The sequence below is a fragment of the Rhinolophus ferrumequinum genome, chromosome 4 (assembly GCF_004115265.2).
Source record: "Rhinolophus ferrumequinum isolate MPI-CBG mRhiFer1 chromosome 4, mRhiFer1_v1.p, whole genome shotgun sequence".
Taxonomy (NCBI): Eukaryota; Metazoa; Chordata; class Mammalia; order Chiroptera; family Rhinolophidae; genus Rhinolophus; species Rhinolophus ferrumequinum.
This window is the reverse complement of record NC_046287.1, coordinates 69,390,000-69,412,205: the sequence shown is the minus strand read 5'-3', so window position 1 is coordinate 69,412,205 and position 22,206 is coordinate 69,390,000. Positions and strand designations below refer to the sequence as shown.

Here is a 22,206-nt window from a genome sequence, read left to right as displayed (position 1 = left end):
TAATCTTGAGTGTGTTATTAGGCATCTTTTTATCAAACAATATAAAGTGTTTGTTCGTTAGCTCCTAAGAGAGTTTAATCACAGTACTATGTTAAGAGAAAACAGCAAATTATTTTTCTACACATGGGCCTACCACATGTCTCAGGAAATTAGTTCCAAAGAAAGTCTGGACACGGCTGGTCATGAGTCGTAAGGGAGAGAGAGTGAATCTGCTCCTGTACCCTCACCATAATCCAGTTATTGGTAGCAGTTTTAGGCAAATAAATTCCTGTAGTTTACCTGGCACAGAGAGATAGTAACTATCTAAAATGAGATTATTATATAGATAAAGCTGTCACACTGTATATTGTCATCAGTCAGGGTTTCATTCCTATCAGCAGCACACGAACTGTGGTTATCTCGTGCTGCACCACGTGGCAGTGTAAGAAGCTAGAGGTATGAGGTAAACGTGAGTCTGAAGAATAGGACACCAGTGTATGTTGTCCTAGATCTATCAGTAACTAGCCTTGTGATCTTTGGCCAATCACTTTATTTCACTAGGTCTTCGGCTGTTCTCCTCAGTCCTAGCCCCAAAGAAAGAGCCCTTTATGTGGTGGTTAACTTGAAAGCATACATTTTGTTTCTAATTACAAAGCCTTCAGAATCCATGGGTTTAGCATAAAGCAGGGCTTCTCAACCTCAGCACTACTGACATTTTGGGCCAGATAATTGTTTGTTGTTGGAGGCCCACCTGCTAGAGGACAGTAGCACATATACATACACGCAGTTGTGACCACAAAAAAAAGTCCCCAGACATTGCTAATTATCCCCTGAGGGTTGGGGCAACATCCAGGTTCAGAACCACTGGCATAAAAATGAATAATTGATTGACATTATTTTAATATACTATTGCCAAATTTTTATAAAAGTTTTGTCGGACTATGCTAAAAGTAAGTAGAAAGAGTGTTTTGTTTTGTAATCTGTGAATAAAACGGAAGGAATGTATAATTAGATATGATGCTTACCTTTCACATTATTCTTAAGAAACATGCAAAGGCAAAAATATATTCCTTCATGTTAAGATAAGCAAGAAGTGCCAACATAACAGAATTCTAAATAGGAAAGTAAATGTATATAGACATAGGAGAGACAGTCTATTGAAATTTCTCCTAATGTAGTTCTAAATGTGAAACCTAAATGGCAAATGACCACATCACATTGTAGTAACAGTTCATAAAAACACATGCTAGATTTCCACCTAAGGAAACATTTTAAATCAGAAGATGGTAACCAGGTATACTCCATTTCCTCTGTGGACAAGGTATGAGACTTACACTGAAAGCGGAGAAGGACTTCACCATGTACACATGGAACATTTCCCTGAAGTAGAAAGCTGGTCAATATACCATGACCACAAAAGTGGCTCAACAGCCTAGCCCGGATGGAGGTAGCCGTGCAAACCCAAAACTAATGTAAACAAGAGCAAAGAATCTGTTTCTGACTTCTGATTGCTAGTTCTTTAGGTGGAATGAGCAAACCCAAAACTTGCTTCCCATGAAAGATTCAAAGCATCGTGTAGTGCTGCTTGGTTCAACAAGAATCCCTCCTCTTATTGCAGACAGCCAAAATGGACTTCATAGTTTCAACTGCAAAGAAGTAGGGGCTTCACAGAGCAGGTTTCCATGGCAACCATCTCCTGCCAGTCCTAACTAGTTCCAAGGTTATGGCATCCAGGACTGCATCCTCTCACTATGCAAAGATACAGTCCCCATCTAACGTTGAATAAATCAATTTCTCATCTATTTCAGGAGAGAGCAAACAGTTTTATTCTGTGTTTTTATCCAGTGAGTCAAGTTTATATAGGTTCACCTTCTTTTGACTAAAGCTTGCTATATTCAAATAGATTAATTTTTAAAAGTATATTGGAGCAAATCATTTGCAAAGCAAATGATTTGTTGTTGTTGTTTTTCTGCTTTGTGAAAATATTTGCCACAAGATTCCCATAAATAGCGAGGTTCCCTAGCATATTTAAATATAACTAACATACTAGGTTTCAGGAATATGTGTATTGAGTAAAATGAATCTTACCTCTGTGAATTTAAGGCATGGATTTTTGCTGTTTCTTTTCATTTTTGGCATGTGTATTTTATGGGCACTCTTGTTAGGAGGATATGAGGAACATATTCCCTAGATTTATGAACAATTTCTGGCAGCTGGAGAGCAAAGTGGCATTATAAAAACAATATAATCTGGGACCAAGTGGGGCTATCTTCCCCAGTGACTTGCATGCCCGTGAGTGGCAGACTGGATGACACTTTCAGGTGACATTAGCCCTACAATATTCTGCTAATAAAGAACACACATTTGTGACCTAAAAACATAATATGACTTCTAAAGGGCTACTTCACGTTGGAAGAGCTGGCTACATTTCAATATAACAAAATACTAGTTTCAATTAGTAAAATTCCTCTAATACTTTCTTACTCGTAAGTAAAATAAATTAGAATGAGTCATCAAAAAGAACACACTAACAGTTTGAAAGTTTAACTAGTTAAAAAAGTATGTACCACCATAAGTACACTTGAGATTATTCAAATAATTTAATCTACTGACATAGTTTTAAAAATTAGACAAAGTGAATTACATAGAGCTTTCCACAAAGAAGGGACGTTGGGTCAGGAGAGTGGTCTTAACCACGTAACGTTATTCTCATGGAGAAGAGTGAACGTGTGACTGGGCCGCCTTACCTCCTATAGAGATGATGGCATCGAAGCCCTGATCCCTAAAGGGGAGATTAAGGTTGTCACATACCATGACTTCACCTCCTCTACTCCGGGCAATCTCTACCAACGGCCCACAGTAGTCACAGCCCAGGGTGTGAACCTGGCTGTTCACTTTAAGGTACTTTCCAGTCCCACAACCTGTAAGAGAAAAACTGTTATATGCTATCCTTAATGGAGAAGGGAACACTGTCAGTTAGTCTGTTGTAACAAGGAATGGAAATAACTTTATATTAATTAACCAGGGCAGAATTCAACATGGTGTGAAGATATACACAAAAGCCAAAGAAAAGCCTTCACAGAGCTCTCATATTTTTTTTTTTAATTACAGTCTATTGGAGTGACAACGGTTAGTAAAGTTACATAGACGGCAGGTGTACAATTCTGTAATAAATCATCTCTATATCATATTGTGTGTTCACCACCCTGAGTCAGTTCTCCTTCCATCACCATGTATTGGACCCCTTTTCCCTCTTCTACTACTTCCCACCCCTAACCCTCTGGTAACCACTAAACTGTTGTCTGTGTCTGTAAGTTTTTGTTTCTTTATTTGTTTGTCTTGTTCCTTTGCTGCTTTCAGTTTTATATCCCTCATGTCAGTGAAATCATATGGATCTTGACTTTTTCTGTCTGACTTATTTCACTTAGCATAATAATCTCAAAATCCATCCATGTTGTTGCAAATGGCACTATTTCATCTTTTCTTATGGCTGAAATAGAAGAGGGAAAGGAAATGGGAAAAAGAAATGATATTTATTGAATATTTACTGAGGTAATGTCCATAGGGCTTAGCACGCTCGCACAGCCAAGAACTGTTAGCGGGTCCGTGGCAAGGAATGATAGGTCCCTAGCATCTAGGAACAGTGTCTAGTCTCTTTACAAAAGTGACCTTCACATACGTGTGTGTTATGTACACACAGATCTATATGTTATGGCAGATCTATATGTTATTTCATTATGGACAAATCTATACATTATGGCATTTATTCTCATGTATGGTCTCTAGACAGTCTTACTACCTACTGGCTATATAAAACAAACTACTGCCAACAACTTTTAAATGGATATCAATAAAATAATTTATACAATAAAACAGGCTTTTCAAACATTTTAAATTTTAATTTGAATAAAAAAAAGACTTCAACATCTTTTTATCCAACCTACTATCAGTGCTGGGTTTTAAATGATCTCGCCTGACTCAGTATACAACTCTAAGAAAAAGCGATTTTTTTTCGTAACTTGATCATTTTTGACATTCACTTTCCAGTGGCAGAGATCCAAGTAATTCAACATTTACACAGCCCAAAGATTTAGATCAATCAGCTCTCACTGATACTACAGTAAAGAAGATAACAACATGGGTGAATAACCACGAGAAAAAGCCACCTATGATCTAGGACCCAGTACTATATTCTAACCAGACATACCATCTAACTCCTTTCCAGAAATAAAGATATCAATGGAGCTGATATTTGGATCTTTTGGAATTACCTATTTCTCTGCCTGATATTTTTCTAAAATATCTACTGCTCTTCAAAGATGATTAGTTTGCTGCTTCTGAAATACATCACAACACTGTTTAATAACCCCGCTTTAATAGGTGCTATTCAAAATTATATGAGACACTAAAAGCATAATTAAGGCTCAGCTGAGCCAGCTGAGACATGCCAGTGGAGAGCATGTGAATAAAAGATAAGATTTCAAACATTATTTCAATGTAAATGATTGGGGTCTTAGAAATGTTTTAGATCTCACGGCCACTGTTCCTAAGAATGTATGTTTATGAGAAATGTATGCTTATTGGAAAAAATATTCAGTATTTATGGGGAAAACATAATTCACAAAGTATTTTAAAATTGAAATCCTGAATATTACAAAGATGATGGTCATATTTTAAGAAAAATAATCTTGTAAATCCTTTACTGCTTTTATTTGCTTTGGGGATACATTTAGAGAAATGAAAGAGAAAATTACTTCAAAAATAATATAAACAGGTTTACAGACGATTAGGGCTAGAAAGAAATATTCAGAGAATATCTGATAATAATGAGGAAACTGATGTCTTTTCAAATCTCAACATCTCCTGAAACATTTCCAGTGTCTCTGGCACCCGTGATTTATCCCATGTTCATTTCTAACGGTATCCATTTTTAAGGATAGTGGTAGAAATCCCCAATATGATGCAATTATCCATTTTCTGAGATGCTAGAGAGAGGAAATTTTTATCCCAATGGGGAAATCAAGAATGTTGCCAAGCACAGTCACCCCACTACCATCAATGTGCAAGAAATAAATCAGAACATTTTTGATACTGCAGCAAGCTCCAGTACACAACAATCACGCTCCTTTACAAAATCGCATTAAATAACCTCCCGTAGTGCTAAAGAGAGAGAACAGAACGTGTCTGCATGCTTCCATTCCCCCCTATTTTGTATTCTGCACCATACACGTTGTGCATTTCTGTACTTTCTGTTGTCACTGTTTAAAATTCAGCACCGTTTAAAATTCAGCACCGTGCCCAAGTGCTGTCTAGGGTTCCTAAGCACAGGAAAGCTGCGATGGCCTTAGGGACAAAATGTGTGTGTTCAATACACTTTGTTCAGGCATCAGTTACAGTTGTTGCCTGTGAGTTCAGAGTTAACGAATTAATAATATATACAAATAAGGTGTGTTTAAACAGAAACATACATGAGACAAAGTTAGGTATTGACCAATTGAAAAAAATGTGATCAGAGGCTCACAGGAACCTAATCCTATATTTCCCCAAGGGGCAATAACTCAGTAGTCACTAATTCAGTGTCCATGGCAACTTTACAGACCATAAGTACTGTGAATGACAATCCACTGTATTATATTTTATGATTTCTGACTGTTTTGGGTATCATACATAGAAAGGCCTTTTGCCCCCAAGAATATTTTTAAAATCTTTTTATTATTCTTTTCTTATTTTTTATTTTCTTATTTTAAAGTAATTTAGCTGTCATCTGGTCCTCTAATGATTTCATTTTCTTATACTAAAATTGTTGCTTCATTTGGAATTTTTGATGTAAGATATGAGAAAGCATACACACACACACACACACACACACACACACACACACACACAGTTGTCTTTAAGCCATGTATTGAATAATTCCTTTTCCTATAAACTGATCCCGGGACTTTGCTTAGATTATGGGTGATAAGAGTTCCAAACTCACAGATTTATTTTTTAAAAATTGATGTGATAGAGCCATTTTCAAAGACTTTCCATTTCTACATAATATGCACCCCTCCCCCAAATTCCACACTGCTCGCATCATTTTTAACATGCCAAAAGCCCTGGGCATACGTCTGTTTCTCTTACCAGTATTTAGAATGAATGTCAAATTAGACAGAGTTTGTAACTACAGACTTATGACTCTTATGGGTGCAATCTGCATGCAGTTGCTAGAAGCAGTTTTAGGTGGGCAGGCCTCAGGTGGGAATCCTAGCACGTCTTAGACCTTTCTTAGATGTACTGGGCTATGGTTTACTACTTCTTGATTCAGAAATATACTGAGCCAAAGTCCTCCAGGAAAATCAGTAATTACGAAGGCATGATCTAACTAAAGATATGCTCTAATAATGAAATACCTACACAATAGTTAAGGGAAAGGATCCATGCGATTAATATGAGGTTATAGGACCTCTTCTATAAGTTCTGGCTCTTCTACAGAAAGCATGGGAGCCACTCAAGGGGAGCTACCAGAATACCGTATGTACAAATGTGATTATTTCTAAATTTAAAATGGTCAATTTCACAAGCACTCATTTCAATCCTGACTTATTCAACATCAGGTCCATTTTGTTGGAGGGTATACGCAAACGCTCTGAAAAGATCTTTTAAATTTTTAAGAAATAAATCTGGTTTCTGTCTAAATATAGATTTGTGGAAGTTTTCTACTTTCTGACTTTGGTCGGAATGAATTTCTTCTATACAGTGAATAGACTAGATACTGGCATGCCAAGGACACGATTTCTGACTTCCAGTTAGAACACAAACGTAAAATGAATCTGAAAAGGAAAGGCACGACGGAATGTATTTCAGACTATATGTCACAGCCCCAGGTTACCTATATCAGCGATGAGACTGCCTGGTTTCTGCTCCTGGAGGAACTGGCGGACGCGAGGCCAAGCTTTGCTCTGCAGGTCAGTGAAGTAAGGGGCGGTGCTCTCATACACATCATGCACGTGCTGCTTCTCCAGCTGCGCAGCTTCATGATCCATCCTGGGAAAACAGGGCCACCCCAAGAAATGCAGGTCAGACATGGCTGAAGGAAGATGCAGGTATCCTAAAATCGGGAACCTACAACTGCCAAAGGTCATGCTGATCTTACACTTTCTTGTCAGCTGCAAAGAACAAAACCTTCTTCATGATTGTCAAAAGACAATCATATTTTTTACATGCAAATCTCCAGAAAATAATGGTTTGGGAATGAGCTAGTCATTGTTAGTTCTTGTGCAAGATCAATTCTTAATTTTGGAAGCATAAGCAAAAGTCTTATCAGTGGTTCACTTTGAATAAAATTTTTCTATCTGATGCTAAATAGATTTTAAAAATTTATAATATGCAGCTCACCACTCCAATCTAGTCATGAAGGCCTATTGATTCTCCCTTTTTAATGTCTCTGGATTCCAATCATTTCTCTACATCATTACTGATTCTATTTTAGAAAAACTGTTCATTCCTTGACTGAATTACTTCAACAGCCTGTAAACAGGTGTTTTTGTTCTGTTTCTGGTTTTTTTGTTTTTGGCCCTTCAACCCCTTTCCTTCCATTATGGTACAACTACTTTTCTTAAACCTAAGTCAAATGGTGTTGCTTCCTATTTAGACTTCTTCGAAGGCACTGTATAGCTTGTCTGACCAAGTTCGGGTATCTGAGGAAGGCAAACAAGTCTCTTTCTGATTGGCTTCAACTTGCCTCTTCAGCCGTGTCTCCCCACCCTTCCCCAGCATCAGATGAGTCTGTAATTCTCAAGGACTCCAGGTTTCTCAGGTGAGACACATTTGCTCTCATCCAGGGGCCTGCAGAGATGCTGTGCTTATCCTGGCTAACTTCTGTTCATTCTTGTCACAGGCATCACCTCTTCCAGAAAGCCTTCTCTGACCTTCCATGCAGAATAAGGACAATCAGAAAGGAGTGGGTGAGGGACAGCAGCCAGTCTCAGAGGCCTCTGCTGTTTGGGGCTTAATCTTTTCATTATTCTCTCGTGGCGTGTGAGTGAGGAATAGCCTATGGAAGTGGCCAGGGGCTCAGATTGTGACTTTTTACCAATCAGGATGACAACATGTTCAATCATACAGAACATGTTCAATCAGACCTCACAAATGAGATTTGTACTCTGTTAAGAATTTGCCAGATTTGTTTGCTGGGACTGTAGGCAGGTCCATGGTAATTAAGGATAACCTACTGGTAATTTAAGAGTAAATCCTGTAAAGGTCTTCCTTATAGAACGAATGATGGAATTAGAATACATTAGAATACATTGGTCCTACTGGTGCATATCAGCTAGTTCAGTCCTGCTCCTGCTGCTCCTATTGTGCTCCATGCATGCCTCTTGAGACGATGGAAATATCCCGTTTCTCCTCTCACCCACCAATGTTATCACCAAGTGATAACAGTAGTCTTTCCCGCCTCATGTCGGCAGTTTTGCTTTGCGAGGTTTTAAGTTACTCACGGTCAATCACAGTCCAAAAATGTTAAGTGGAAAATTCCAGAAATAAACAATGCACCATTCTGAGTATCGTGATGAAATCTGTTTCCATCCCTCTCCATCCTGGGATATGAATCATCCCTTTGTCCAGTGTATCCACCTCACTTCTCATCACACAGGTACTGTATCACCTCACCTCATCTCAAGAAGAAGGATGAGTATAGTACAATGAGATTTGGAGAGAGAGGGACAGACCGCATTCACATAACTTTTATTACAGTATATTGTTATAATTGTTCTAGTTCATTATTGTTTATTATTGTTGTTAATCTCTTACTGTGCCCAATTTATAAATTAAACTTTATCATATGTATATGAAAAAATGTAGTATATATAGGGTTCAGTATTGTCTGTAGTTTCAAGCATCCACTAGGGAACCCGGGGGAACTAATGTATTCTAATTCCATCATTCGTTCTATAAGGAAGACCTTTACAGGATTTACTCTTAAAACAAATTACCAGTAGGTTATCCTTAATTACCATGGACCTGCCTACAGTCCCAGCAAAAAAATCTGGCAAATTCTTAACAGAGTACAAATCTCATTTGTGAGGTCTGACAAAACTTCCACCCAAATTGAAACAGTTTATATTGCACCCTCAACTAGAATTTACAAAGTAAACATATGGCTGGCTATAACTGCCTACACACAGGAAAAACCCAAACAGTACTTTTCTTTTTAATACAAAATCTCAGAAAATTTAAGTCTGTTTAAATTTTTTCCCTTCAAGGAATCAATCAGGCAATACAGTTTTGAGAACCCTAGAATAAATAAATTTTACTTTATTGCACTTGGAAATGTTAAATGGCAATCAACAGAAACTCAATCCCCTTCAATCTGGCTCCAACTACAGGCTCAGAATTTTTAGAATCTGAACAGCACCCCTTTGGAGGCCTTTCTCTAAGTGCTCCCCAAATTCCCTCACGTCTACAATAAACAAGTAACTTCAAAGAGCTATTTTAAAGTGTGTGAACAATACAAATCCATTTTGTTTTTTATTGTATTTGACCATAAAATTAATTTATAGAGTTGGAGCTATCTAGTATGACATTTTTGACACTGGATTGAAATTCCCTGCAATATTTTCCATATGAATTTTATATATATAAGCAAATTCCTTGTGAATTCAGTAATACAATTAAGCTAGTAAACTAGTACTAAAATAAGGGTGCAGGGTTCAAAGAGAAACTAGGGAGATAGGGTTTGGGTTAGCCAGGCTTCCTAATCTGTGGCAGTCAAATTCTGGGTCCTTGTAGCTGATACCTTGTTGGTGAGTCATGAGAAAGGGAAAATAATTTGAAAGATAAGGAGAAGTCATACAAAGTAATGCACTGAAAATTTGAAGAACTTATTTGGAGTTTAAATATAATAGAAAATGATTTTAAGTTGGTAGGTGAGTTGGTGGGGGCAACATGATTGGATTTATAATTTTAAAAGATCATTCTAGGTATATCTAACGCTAAGTAGACTAGAGTACCTATTGTCTTTATTTGGCCAACCACCTTTACTATCCCCCTTCTGATAATCTTGCCCTCCCTGGATGGGCATGTGACCCAGGCCTGGCCATTCGTGGTATCCCATATCCATGGGCACAATCATCATTTCAATGGTGGACAGGTGATATATGGTGAGCCGATCAGATTCCTTCCTCAAGATATCTCACTGTAGAACTAAAGAAATGTTGGCCTTGCCTCTGGCATCACAGAGTTGGAAAGATGTATAGGTCAGGCAACCAATAGCCATCTTTCCTCCACATGGAAAATACTTGTCTTTAGGTAGAAGAACATGAAGTCAGGCAAAGCAAACAGAGATGAGAGAGAAATGGGGAGGGAAAAAGAACCATGGCAGCAAAGAGTCCAGCTCCAGTCCCTAAGTCTGGTTCTTACAGTCCTGTCAGCCACTCCTTATCCTTCCCAACTCAGAATCAATAAATTCCACCTTTCACTTAAGCTTCTGAGCTTACCACCATAAGAGTCCTCTCATTCAGCAGTATTTCTTACAATCAAGTGTTTTGTTTTGTGTCTAGCCTTTGTGCCTTGGAAAATGGAAGAGAAAGTGGTAGGAAACTAACAGGACAAGTCAGGGGGTGGAGAGAGGAACAGAGAGAAACACATCAGTAATTCCTGCTTATAGCAACAGGGTTGGCATTAAGAATTCACAGATGCTTGGTGTTCCTGTTCTGGGTATATGATTAGGATAACACTTCTCCAACCAACTTGATTCAGGCACAGCCATGTGACTTTCTTTGGCCATTAAAAGTAATCAGAAAAGATGTGGGTTACTTCTGGGCAGAAGCTTTATGAGCCAGTGTGTGGCTCACCAAATTCCTCTGAAATCACGAAAGCATCAGCCTAGGTCCTGAGTGACTGCTCTTGATGGACAGACAGCATGGATATTTTAAACCAAAGAAACGGAATAAAAAGCTCATCATAGGAAATGTTGCATACCTACATAATGAAAAAGTAAAAGCTATCAAACATATGAGAATCTGATAATTTATTACTATGTGGGTTTGTCCTATTTTATTCTTTATAAATATTAACATTTTCCTCTTTCTTACAATCAAGTGTTTTGTTATAGCTATAAAAAAATTGGGCAGAAACTGAATACAGTTCTGTATCCCACATTTTGTGGGAATATTGTGAGCCAATGATCTTTTGCCTGTCTTTTGCCTCCAATCTTCTTAAATAAATGTAAACTTCTTAATTCCTAAATTCCACAGGACTTGAAATGTTTCATGTTCTACAAAGTATTATAGTGGTTTATGTATGAAGAAACATTTCAGATACTTCTTTGTTTAGCTCATAGCATCTAGCACTAGGCTTATATGTAATCGGTCTACTCATGTTTTTAATGAATAAATGAAAAATGAAACCCCAGCCAATTGAAAGGTAGTTTTTAATTTTATTTTGTAATAGTTTTATTTAGGTATAATTGACATATAACACACCGTATATAGTAAAAGTATGCAATTTGATACGTTTTGATAAATGTATGTACCTGGGAAACAAAGAAGACAATTAAGACAGTGAACACATCCATCACCCACAAAGTTTCCTTGCCGTTCCGTAAGCCATCCCTCCCCCCTTTCAACCTTTCTTAATGCCGCATTTCTGGACAAAGAAACAGGGCTAGGTGAGTGCACACTGAGACCTATATCCAACAGCCACCATTTCAAATGCAACTTTGATATTTGATGTGAATACAATACAATGAAAGCATTTTTTAATGATCATTGTAAAGCTACACACATACCACACACATGTATAAATAGCAAAAAATATTCAGAGGAGCTGAAAAGGCTCCCGGAGAAAAGATTTTCCCAGTGGCTCATCCAGGAGATGAGACACTGCACTTGATCTCCAGAGATCGAGGAAACTCTGAAAGGCCCCGTTTTTGTCCCCTGTAGGGCTCCTTGTCCCCAGGGAAGAGTCACCATAGCTGCATGTTCTCAGAACAGTGCCTGTAGTAACCACGCCACCGAGGAAATCCGCGCAGAGGCTGAGGTAGTGGGTGCTAAGCTCATGGCCCTATCACAGAACAGGCTTCTCTTTTGTTTGTGATGGGAATTTCTATTACAGCAAATCCTGAGTTTCTGCACATGATTATCTCTATATTCAGGCCGCTCCATTCTTCATAGATAGCTATAGAAAAAGAATCTCTCCCAGGACTTCTGTATACTGCATATTTATCATCTCTATCACTCTTAGGGCACTTCCCCTGATACCATCTTAAACTCTCAACTCTGCATATGAGTATGTTCCCAACTAGATTAGAAACTCCTGGAGGGGAGGAACTGAAGTTTGACCTTATGCGAGTTCTGGCAATTAAGTTCGTGAACTTGTTGCGACAATGCTGTGAACCTTTTTCTGATATCAGAGGGATTATTCATTATGAATTTGTACCAACTGGAGAAACAATTAACCAAGTTTACCATTTAGAAGTGCTGAAAAGGATGCGTGAAAAAGTCAGACGACCTGAACTTTTCGCCAACATTCATGGCTCTTGCATCACGACAATGCACCAGATCACACGGCACTGTCTGTGAGGGAGTTTTTAGCCAGTAAACGAATAACTATATTGGAACACCCTCCCTACTCACCTGATCTAGCCCCCAATGACTTCTTTCTTTACCTGAAGATAAAGGAAATATTGAAAGGACGACATTTTGATGACATCCAGGGCATCAAAGGTAACACTATAACAGCTCTGATGGCAAGTCCAGAAAAAGAGTTCCAAAATTGCATTGAAGGGTGGACTAGGCGCTGACATTGGTGCATAGCTTCCCAAGGGGAGTACTTGGAAGGTGACCGTAGTGATATTCAGCAATGAGGTATGCAGCACTTTTTCTAGGATGAGTTCACAAACTGAATTGCCAGACCTTCGTGTACATATATCACACTGCTTCGGATAGTGCTGAACACAGAGCAGTCGCTCAATAATTAACTGTAGACCCAGTGAATCAATGAGCTGTTTCCTTAGCTCTGTCTGCAGAACAACAGTACTTTACTCCAGACAAAATAGTCCTCAAGTCTTCAGTCATAAATCTCAACTATCCCTCTGGGGGCCGATAGGCACTCAGAGGAAAGTAGGGCTTCCCCAGTTGTGCTCTGTATTTCATGATTTCCTGCCCCAGCAGAGCCATGTATTAGAGACACACCCGAGGCATGCAAGAGTCACATTTTTATAACTAAAAACAAATATAAATATTGTAAATTGCTCTCCTATTATAAATGCCATAGGAGACACAGTATTTAAAAAGAGAGCATAAAACTCTGCTTTAAATTTTAAAGCCTTACTTTATAATTCTAGAGTAAAAATACTAGTTAGTCAGGACAGTTCAAAACTTAATTATAAAATACATAGGGTTTTTTTTTTTTAGCTTTTAATATGTGATTCTTCAAACTTAACATCTACATATTACTTTCAAGTACAAATTATCCTGCAAACTTTTTTATGATAAAAACTATCCTTTTATAATGCTTTTAAGTCCTAAGAAAGCATTTTGCCCTCTAGAAAATATGAACTACTGTATATTCTTATAATTTTAACTTACACTGTACAGCTATTTTCAGCATCTTTTTTTCACCTAGTGCAAAAATAAACTCCAACTTACTTTATATCATATTGTCATAAATTTAAAATGATACAAATTGGGACTAATTAAGTTTATTGAACATGGACAGTGCCTAAAACCTCGTATTATTTAAACTGCAGTAATAGTTGAAAGCTACTAACCTGAGTCATCTTGTGATTACAGGAAAATTACTTCTTGTCTTTGTGAATCATGGCGGTTTCCACCCTCAGTTGTCACCCTCAGAGAGTAACAGTTGTCACTCATGCCTTTCTCAGTTCATAATGTATCTGAATAGCAGTAAGAGGGAAATCAAATAGTGAGGTCCTTCACAGGATGAACCACTTTGTAGGAGTCTTTGAAGGGAATACAGGCCCTATTAGGGAAAAAACACAAACACTAAATGTCATTTTACATAATTATAAATACTGAACCAGCTACAGCCCAGGTTGACTTCTCGACCTATGCACAAATTACCCAGAGAAGAAGGGATTAGAAAGAACAGTTATTCTGTGGAGTACGCCTGAACTATAAGAGCAGTTTCTGAACTAATTCCTAAGCTTTCTCTAAAATACACAGTACTTTCTCCCAAAATTAAATTGAATGATTTCATCGTTCCTGAAAAAATTACAAGCATTGACAAAGTCAACTCTGAAATCAATAGCTTAATTAAATGTGCTATTTAAGACAGTATCACTAAATTGTACTAAAGCATTTCAGTACAATTTAACTGCTCAATATTTGTTCATATTATCAGCTACTTCCATGTCACTCTGACAAGTACTGCTAGTTATTCTTCACTGTTCACATTTATTTTTTTGGTTTTCATAATAGAGCAGGTCTGTCATGCAAACCCATCAAAAGGCTCTGAGTTACTAACACAATGGACTTTGTATGCCAAAAAGTACTTTGTAACGCAGAGGTCTAGGGGGTAAAAAATGGTCTGAAGAGATGCCTGGTGTGGTGTGGAAAGCCCATCCTGTCATAGCTCGGGCCTGATTCCTCACCTGTAACTGAGGCAGAAGGACCTTACTTTGATCACAGTGTTCCACCATCTCCCCTAGTCTTCATATCCTTGGTGTGTACACCTCACTGCCATCAACTGTACCTCTCATTACACCCAGTCATTCTCAGGATGTTGGGGAGGGGGTGCATGAAGCTTCCCCCACCTTGTCCCTGCTCCCCATCCACTCCAATCTGGGTCTCTATTTAAGAATCACTGATCTGGGTGTGCTTTGGAAAGCTTCTCTCTGACTTTTTGGACTATACATAGCCAGTCATCTCTCAGTCATATGCAGGTACATGATCTGCACAACAAAGGGTGACTTTTAAGGAAGAATATTTAAGAAGGGTCTTGAAGGAGCTATTAGTCAAAGGAGCTCACTGCTCGTCATGCACTTTTAGAGCCCGCCTTAATCATGAAGATATGTTTGTTTGCTGAGCTCCCCATGTTTGTCTGAAATCTAAAGGCTCTCCATTTGCAATCCCCCTTCCATGGCCTGACCTATGCGTTCTACTTGGCTGTCTATGCACCTTTCCTTCAGGTATTAGTGCATCAATGAATCTGATCCCCTGAGAGGCTGATATCCAAGCTGGAGCTCAGAAGACAGTAGGGGTAAGTCAGGGAAAGCGGGAGTGGGTGATTCTAGGCATAGCAAACAGCATGTGCAAAAAAGAAGAAACGAGTCTGATTACAATCTCTTTGATGAAGTAAACTGACAACAACAACAATAATAGCAAGACATACCGTGTTTCCCCAAAAATAAGACCTAGCCAGACAATCAATTCTAATGCATCTTTTGGAACAAAAATTAATATAAGACCCGGTCTTATTTTAGTATAATATAAGACCAGGTATAATATAATATAATATAACATAATATAATATAATATAATACCAGGTCTTATATTAATTTCTGCTCCAAAAGATGCATTAGAGCTCATTGTCCGGCTAGGTCTTTTTTTTTTTTTAATTTATTGGGGTGACAATTGTTAGTAAAATTACATAGATTTCAGGTGTACAATTCTGTATCACATCATCTATAAATTACATTGTGTTCACCACCCAGAGTCAGTTCTCCTTCCATCACCATACATTTGATCCCCCTTACCCTCATCTCCCACCCCTCACCCCCCTTACCCTCTGGTAACCACTAAACTATTGTCTGTGTCTATGAGTTTTGTTTTTTTCTTAGACGTTTATCATTTATATCCCTCACACTGTGGACCCCTCTCCCCCCATCCACTATCTCTCTGACATCGCACAGAGCCATCACATTTCCACTGTCTCCACTCCCAATGCTGTACTCCGCCTCTTGTAAGTGTATACATACATATATTTACATATACATACATATATATATATATAATATTATAGTTGGCATTCATTATTGTTCAGCTTCAGGTGTACAGTGCAGTGATCAGGCATCTACATCTTCCCTGAGGTGGTCTCCCAAATGGGACACGTGTCTATCGGATACCCTACAAAATCTTTACACGGCTAGGTCTTATTTTGAGGGAAACATGGTACACACACATTATTTACTACCACCCAGGCCATTATATGCGTTTAACATATATTAACTCATTAAGTCTACTGAATTACTATATGAAATAGGAACTACTATATCTCCCATTTCACAGATAAGAAAACTAAGGCACAGAGAACATAAGTGACTTTCCAAGGTTACATAGCTAGTAAGTGGCAGAGTCAGGATTTAAACCCAGAAAGTTAGAGTCCAGAATTCACACTCTTAACTATACTGTTGGAGGGGAGGGAAGGCGGAAGGGAAGACAATGGTGCTCTAAAAGTCTTGGAAGAGCAGGTAGGAGTTAAGACCACACAGGGTCTACATTCTAAGAAGTTTGGGTTTTATCCGGAACACAATGGGGAACGACTGAATTATTTTAACCACAGAAATGACAAAATGTGATCTGGGCGTAGACTAGTATTGCCTGGCCAGTTTCACAATGAAGATAGAGAAAGCACGGTATGAGGGACAAATACAGGAGATATTAAGGAGAAAGGATCAGATTCATAGGAATGAATGACTAATGAAGAGTTGCAACAAAGAGCACATGAAGGGGAAGCAGTGACAGTAATACGGCTGATGTAGTCAGATGTACCACCACCATTCCAAAATAAACTGGTAGAATGAAAGACAACAAAAGGAAACTTTGGCAATGATCATATGTAAACTACGGTAAACCGTTCCTTTGGAATGCATGTGACTATATCAAAGGTTACTCAAGATTTACACATCTGCAGGAAACAGGATATAAGAAGGACAGTGTTGGTAACTGACTTTGAAATAGTGATTAGTCACCCATATTTTCTATAATGACATGGGCGGTTTGTATACGCCTATGTTCCTTAGGTTTTGTAACTGATTGGAGCATTTTCCAGACAGGGACAACGTATATTATGATCACTGAGTCTTTCCTTGGTATTGTAATTTGCACAGTGCTCAATAGATGTCTACTGCATAAATATGTGAAGAAAGGAATAGAAGAATTTTTTAAATGGCACTTTAGATGGTGCTACGGTTCACCATCAGAGGGGATACGTCAGAAGGAGGGTTCAGGTTTGAATATATTGTTTCTATGGTATCTGAAGGACAATAAAGTAAGACGGATAGGAAGCCAGGAGAGCAAGCTGGACCAGAGATCATTTAAAAATCATCATTATCCTAGGACTTGGCATTTAGGGCCACAGGAGCAGATTAAATCAAAAGGGACTGTGCAGAGTAAGAAAAAGAATGAGGTTAAAACGTCAAGGATGTCTAATATTTAACCCTCATACATTAGTATTAGAGGAGAGGTTAGCCATGTGCTGCTATTAGAGCCCGACCATAATTAAATTTAACTCAAGCAATACGGACTGAGCACCTACCAGGCAATAGTTGCTTTGGTAGCTATGAAAAGAACAAAAGCTCCAGAGCTACAGGCTAATACAGAGTAATGCACAATAATAGCTGAATGACAAGAATAGGTAGCAAGCATCTGATTTATCGGTAGAAAAGTAGAGAGAGCAAGCAATATTCGCTTTTATAGTTTGGAGTGACACTTTGACTCTGAGTATACTCCCTCTAAATAGTGAGGTGAGTGAAAAGAGGTTGCTGTTCCTCTAATGAACATTCCAAATGCTATACAGAACTCCTTAATCACCCACCAGAGAGATCACAGGAGAAACGGTAGGAAAAGGAACACCTGGCATTTCTGAAATCCTATGAGTAGAAAACTCAGGGCTTCAAAACAAAACATGTAGTGCTGGGAGAATATGACCCTCTCTGGAGTCCCAGCAGGGACCAACAGGTGACCACAGAGTAAGTATATGTGGAAAGAAATATGAGGGGAAAAAATGAGGGTGTTTATCTTAAGGAAAAGGGATCAAATATTCTCCCCCAATACTTTAGTTTTTCTTGAAAAATTCCAAAGATTACATGTCTAAATTGACTTCATTTAAGAGTAAAGTATTATCTCTAATATCTAAATAAAAGAAATGAAAGTGATTCCATCTGGGTGGGGGCTGTGTGTGCACACATGCATGGCAGGGACGGGGGCTTACAGGAGGACACAACAGTAAAAAATGAGAGCTAGTATCACAAGGTTGATGATGTATCTGTTCTCAAAGGTGCGTCCTCCACAGGCAAGGCCTTGGGCCTATTCATTGTAACTCAATTACGATTCATTTTGATTTTGTAGATTAGAGAAGCCTAGAAAAGGACAAGGAAATCAAATATGAGGTCTAAGAAAAATGAAAATATAACACCCAGCTTTCCCCAGGCATTTACTGTTGGTGTCAATGTGACCAAACCAGCTGGCCGTCTGTGTTAAGATAAAGGTAATAGGATCCTCGCACAGCCGCTGGAGGAGACTGTGCTGGGATTACGAAAGGCAGCATCAGAGGAGAAGCAACACAGCACATTCCCTGTCCTCCTTCCTCTTAGGAAAGGCAGTGTCAGCAGGTTGGGCGGTGAAGAATCCCAGTCATTTCACTGTCAAGTGACTGTTCAAGAAGGAGCTTTGAGAGGAAGACCGTGGTAGTCAACTATAAAACTATCAATCCTGGCATGATTTTCTAAGAATGGAGTTAAGGGGAGAAATGTAAGGATGAATCATGTATTAGTGTGTTTCATAAAATGTTGTTTATAATACAATTGACCCATAAGAGTCACTCGTGGGGTTATTACTGAAAAAAGAATGTTGACCGTATGTTTGAGGTTCAAAAAGAGAGTCAATGTGCACACAAAGGAGAGTAAAATCTGGAGTGCCAGATAGCTTATCCTGCAGGTTCCACCTCTGTCTCACTCACTCCTCTTACATGTCTCCTCATCTCTTTCCCCACTGCCTCAGCCTGAGGTTAGGACCTCACCGAGTAGTCCAGGAGTTCCCACTCTTGTGGATTTCTCAGATCCAAAAAATCTCAGAGGGACATTTGGAGAACCAGAGGGATCAGCTGATTTTTCACTTGAAGGCTAGGAGACACACACACACACACACACAAGCACACACACACACACACACACACACACACACACTATTATTTATTGTCACCATTATTGCATAGATGAATGGACAATTTACCCCCACAAAAGTTGGGAGGTCATAATATTGAACTAAAGAAGTCCTTTAAAATTGAATAAAATTTAGCTTTATGAAAAACTGACGAAACTTTTAATTTTCTCATTCCACTACAAATTGATGAAAACATTGTCACAAACCAACACTGGAATAAAGAACTGAGTTTGGGAGACCAGATTAATACAATGGTTTCCCACCCCACCAGTCCCCCTGCCTTAACAGCTCTGTGCCCTGAAATGTATCCTCTATAGCATCGGCATGGTGATGTCTCGCCGCCCCCTTCAGACTAAAGAGAAAGTCCAAATACCTTAGCATGTCATATAAAACCCTCCATGAGCTGACCCCAGCCACCCTCCAGCACTGTCCCTTATGATGTCCCACCCCTCCACCCCACACCCTACCAGTGCTACTCAAAGTAGCCAGCTAGCCAACTGCTTCTTATAAGGAGATAAGGACTTTGCACCAGAATGTAAATCAATGATTGCTTCATTCATCGAGAAACTCTTGCTGTGAGAAAGGAAAACGGAGTCACCTTGTAACTTAGCTGATTTACCTGCAGGCACACGCTCCTTACCTCATGTGCTACTGCTTTAGCTTCGTGACTTGAGAGTTTCTGAATTCATTAGACATTTGACATCTTCATGCTTTTGCTCACCTATTCCCTCGGCCTGGATTCTCCTCCAGACCACTTGACAGACACAATTATCTTTGAAGGTTCAGCTTGGGTCATGTTCTCTGTGAACCCTTTTCTGTCCCCCAGCTAGGAATTACCACCTGTGCTCCCTCATGCCTCCCTGGGTTTTATAGTTACATGTCAGTGCTACGGTGGCCATTGTCTGGTGTATTCTGGCTGTCTCACATCCAGCTGTACTTTTTACTACGGATGACCCCATAGTGTGAAGTAAGGGTGAAATGCAGGGCCTTGCCTCACCACAGACACTGAAGCAGGGAGATTCCCTGCCTTCTGGCCCCTGGTTGGATGCTGTATTAGTTTGCTCAGGCTACCATGACAAGGAAGCACAGGATGGGGGTTTAAACAACAAAAACCTATTTTCTCACAGTGCTGGAGGCCAGAAGTCCACGATCAAAGGGTCAGCAGGATTGGTTCCTTCTCAGGGTCATAAGAGAAGGATCTGTTCCAAGATCTGTTGAAAGTAAAATTATTCGGAAGAAGCCTTTTGCAGATGTAATTAAGCTAAGCATCTCGAGATGAGATCACCCTGGATTATCCAGGTGGGACCTAAATCCAATAACAAGGATTCTTATAAGAGACCAAAGAAGCGGAAGACCAAGAGAAGGCCATTGAAGACAGGGGCAGAGATTGGAGCTAGGCCACCACAAGCCAGGGACCACAGGAGCCTGGAGGTGCCAAGGAAGGATCCTCCGACAGAGCCTCTAATGGGAGCGTGGCCCTGCTCACACCTTGATTTAGGACATCCGGCCTCCAGGACTGTGAGAAAATAAGTATCTGTTGTTTTAAGGCACCACAGTTATGGCAATTTGTTCCAGCAGCTCTAGGAACTAGGACAGACGTCCTGGTCCTGTGACATAGATTCAGTCCATAAGGAACTGTCATCCTGGACTCTGAATCCAAAGCAAGTCAATCAAAAGCAAGGGAACTGATGGTGTCCAGCCGTGACTGCAGCCCCTGACAATGGCAGCCGTGTCCTGGCCAGGCCATTCCTGCTAAAAGGGGGCCGAGAACAGGACTGAGAATGTATGGATACAGCACCTACTCCCTTGCCTGATAAGGACAATTACTTTCTTGTAGGCCCTACAATTTCCCCACCAGAGGGGGTTTCTTGAAAAGGGGGCAGAGTTCTGCCTATTCCACACCACACATTCCCTCCACCTCTAACTGTCCCCAGATCTGTACCTACTCACTTCTCTGCACAGCCCGGCGAGACAATTACAAAGTCAAAGCCGGAAGGCTTAACCACCAGAAGAATTACGGACAGTAGAATTTAGAAGACAAGAGATCTGAGATAAACATCCACATGTATAGATTCTGAGGGAGCTTGCCAAAGACAGAAAAATGTAATTTTAGATTGTACCAGGTTTATCAATATGGGTGCACTTACCAGAGGGTCTGGATTCACTGTCCTAACCTGAGCAAATGGAGGGGGTTCTAGGGGCTTGTCCATCTGATACGTCAAATTCTGGGCTCAGTGGTGGCCTACCAGAATCAAGATGCCATACATTGTTTGGCCAAAGATCAGCTAAGCTATGGCAAGATGGACTGCTTCTTGCCATGTAGTGGCTATTGGATTTCACACCCGAAGGAGAACCATGACAGCAATGCCTAATGTGGCAGCAGGACTCTTCTTCATCGGTGGCAGGGGGTTCTGCTCAGACTGACTATACATCAGGGTCTTGGCATTCTGGAGCTGCCATGGGACGCACTTACTTTCTGAATCTGGTTTGCTGGCTTTCTATGCCGTCCATGTCCTTTCAAAAAATTCCTCGTCAGCCCACAGATCACCAGAGTCAGTTTCTGTTGCTCAGGAACCATGGATCACAGAACTGAAAAAGCCTTCTTGCAAGCTTGTTTATCTCCCCAACTTGACCTTCAGTTCTTTAAGAACAATGACCACACCTGACTCATCACTTTATCCACAATGCCACTCACTCTATCTGGCAAATATTGTGCTGGTAGGTAAGTGTCAAGTTGGAGAAAAAGCTGAATCCTATGCTCTTTTGACAGCTCAACAGCTTCTGTGCTGTAACCCTCTCCCCTCTCTTTTCAATCATCAGTTTCCCCCATGCTATTGATCTTTCTCATTAGTAAAAAGATTTTTTTTAAAAAAAATCAACATCTCAACTTTAAAAAATTAAAATAAATAAAATGTTCCCAAGCATGACCATAGATCACTGTCCAGTTTAAGTCCTAATTTCCCTGCTTTCTTTTATGGCAAAGTTCTTCAAAAATGCTGTCTCTACTTGCTGGCTTTCCTCTGATACCACACCTTTCCCCCATCATAAAACATCTGTGGATCCCAGGACCACATGCCGCATCCAGCAAACAGAGTAGTGCAGGGAGTAACTTTGGGGA

At 39.6% G+C, this 22,206-nt stretch overlaps 1 protein-coding gene across 10 annotated transcripts in view; it reads right to left on the bottom strand.

Moving 5' to 3' along the window:
- TRMT9B (tRNA methyltransferase 9B (putative)) overlaps positions 1-22,206 on the bottom strand; it is a 52,463-nt gene that overhangs the window by 7,934 nt on the left and 22,323 nt on the right. For 4 of the 10 annotated variants that reach the window (XM_033104250.1, XM_033104248.1, XM_033104252.1 and 1 more), the window contains 3 exons: positions 13,736-13,947; positions 7,706-7,892; positions 6,854-7,008 (listed from right to left, as the gene is read on the bottom strand). In XM_033104250.1, the coding sequence (XP_032960141.1) occupies positions 6,854-7,008; positions 7,706-7,740 (190 nt within the window). In that variant the 5' untranslated portion in view covers positions 7,741-7,892; positions 13,736-13,947. Of the gene's footprint in view, positions 1-2,726; positions 3,048-6,853; positions 7,009-7,705; positions 7,893-13,735; positions 13,948-22,206 lie in introns of those variants that run through there. The other 6 variants (XM_033104251.1, XM_033104253.1, XM_033104258.1 and 3 more) reach the window with 5 other exon arrangements.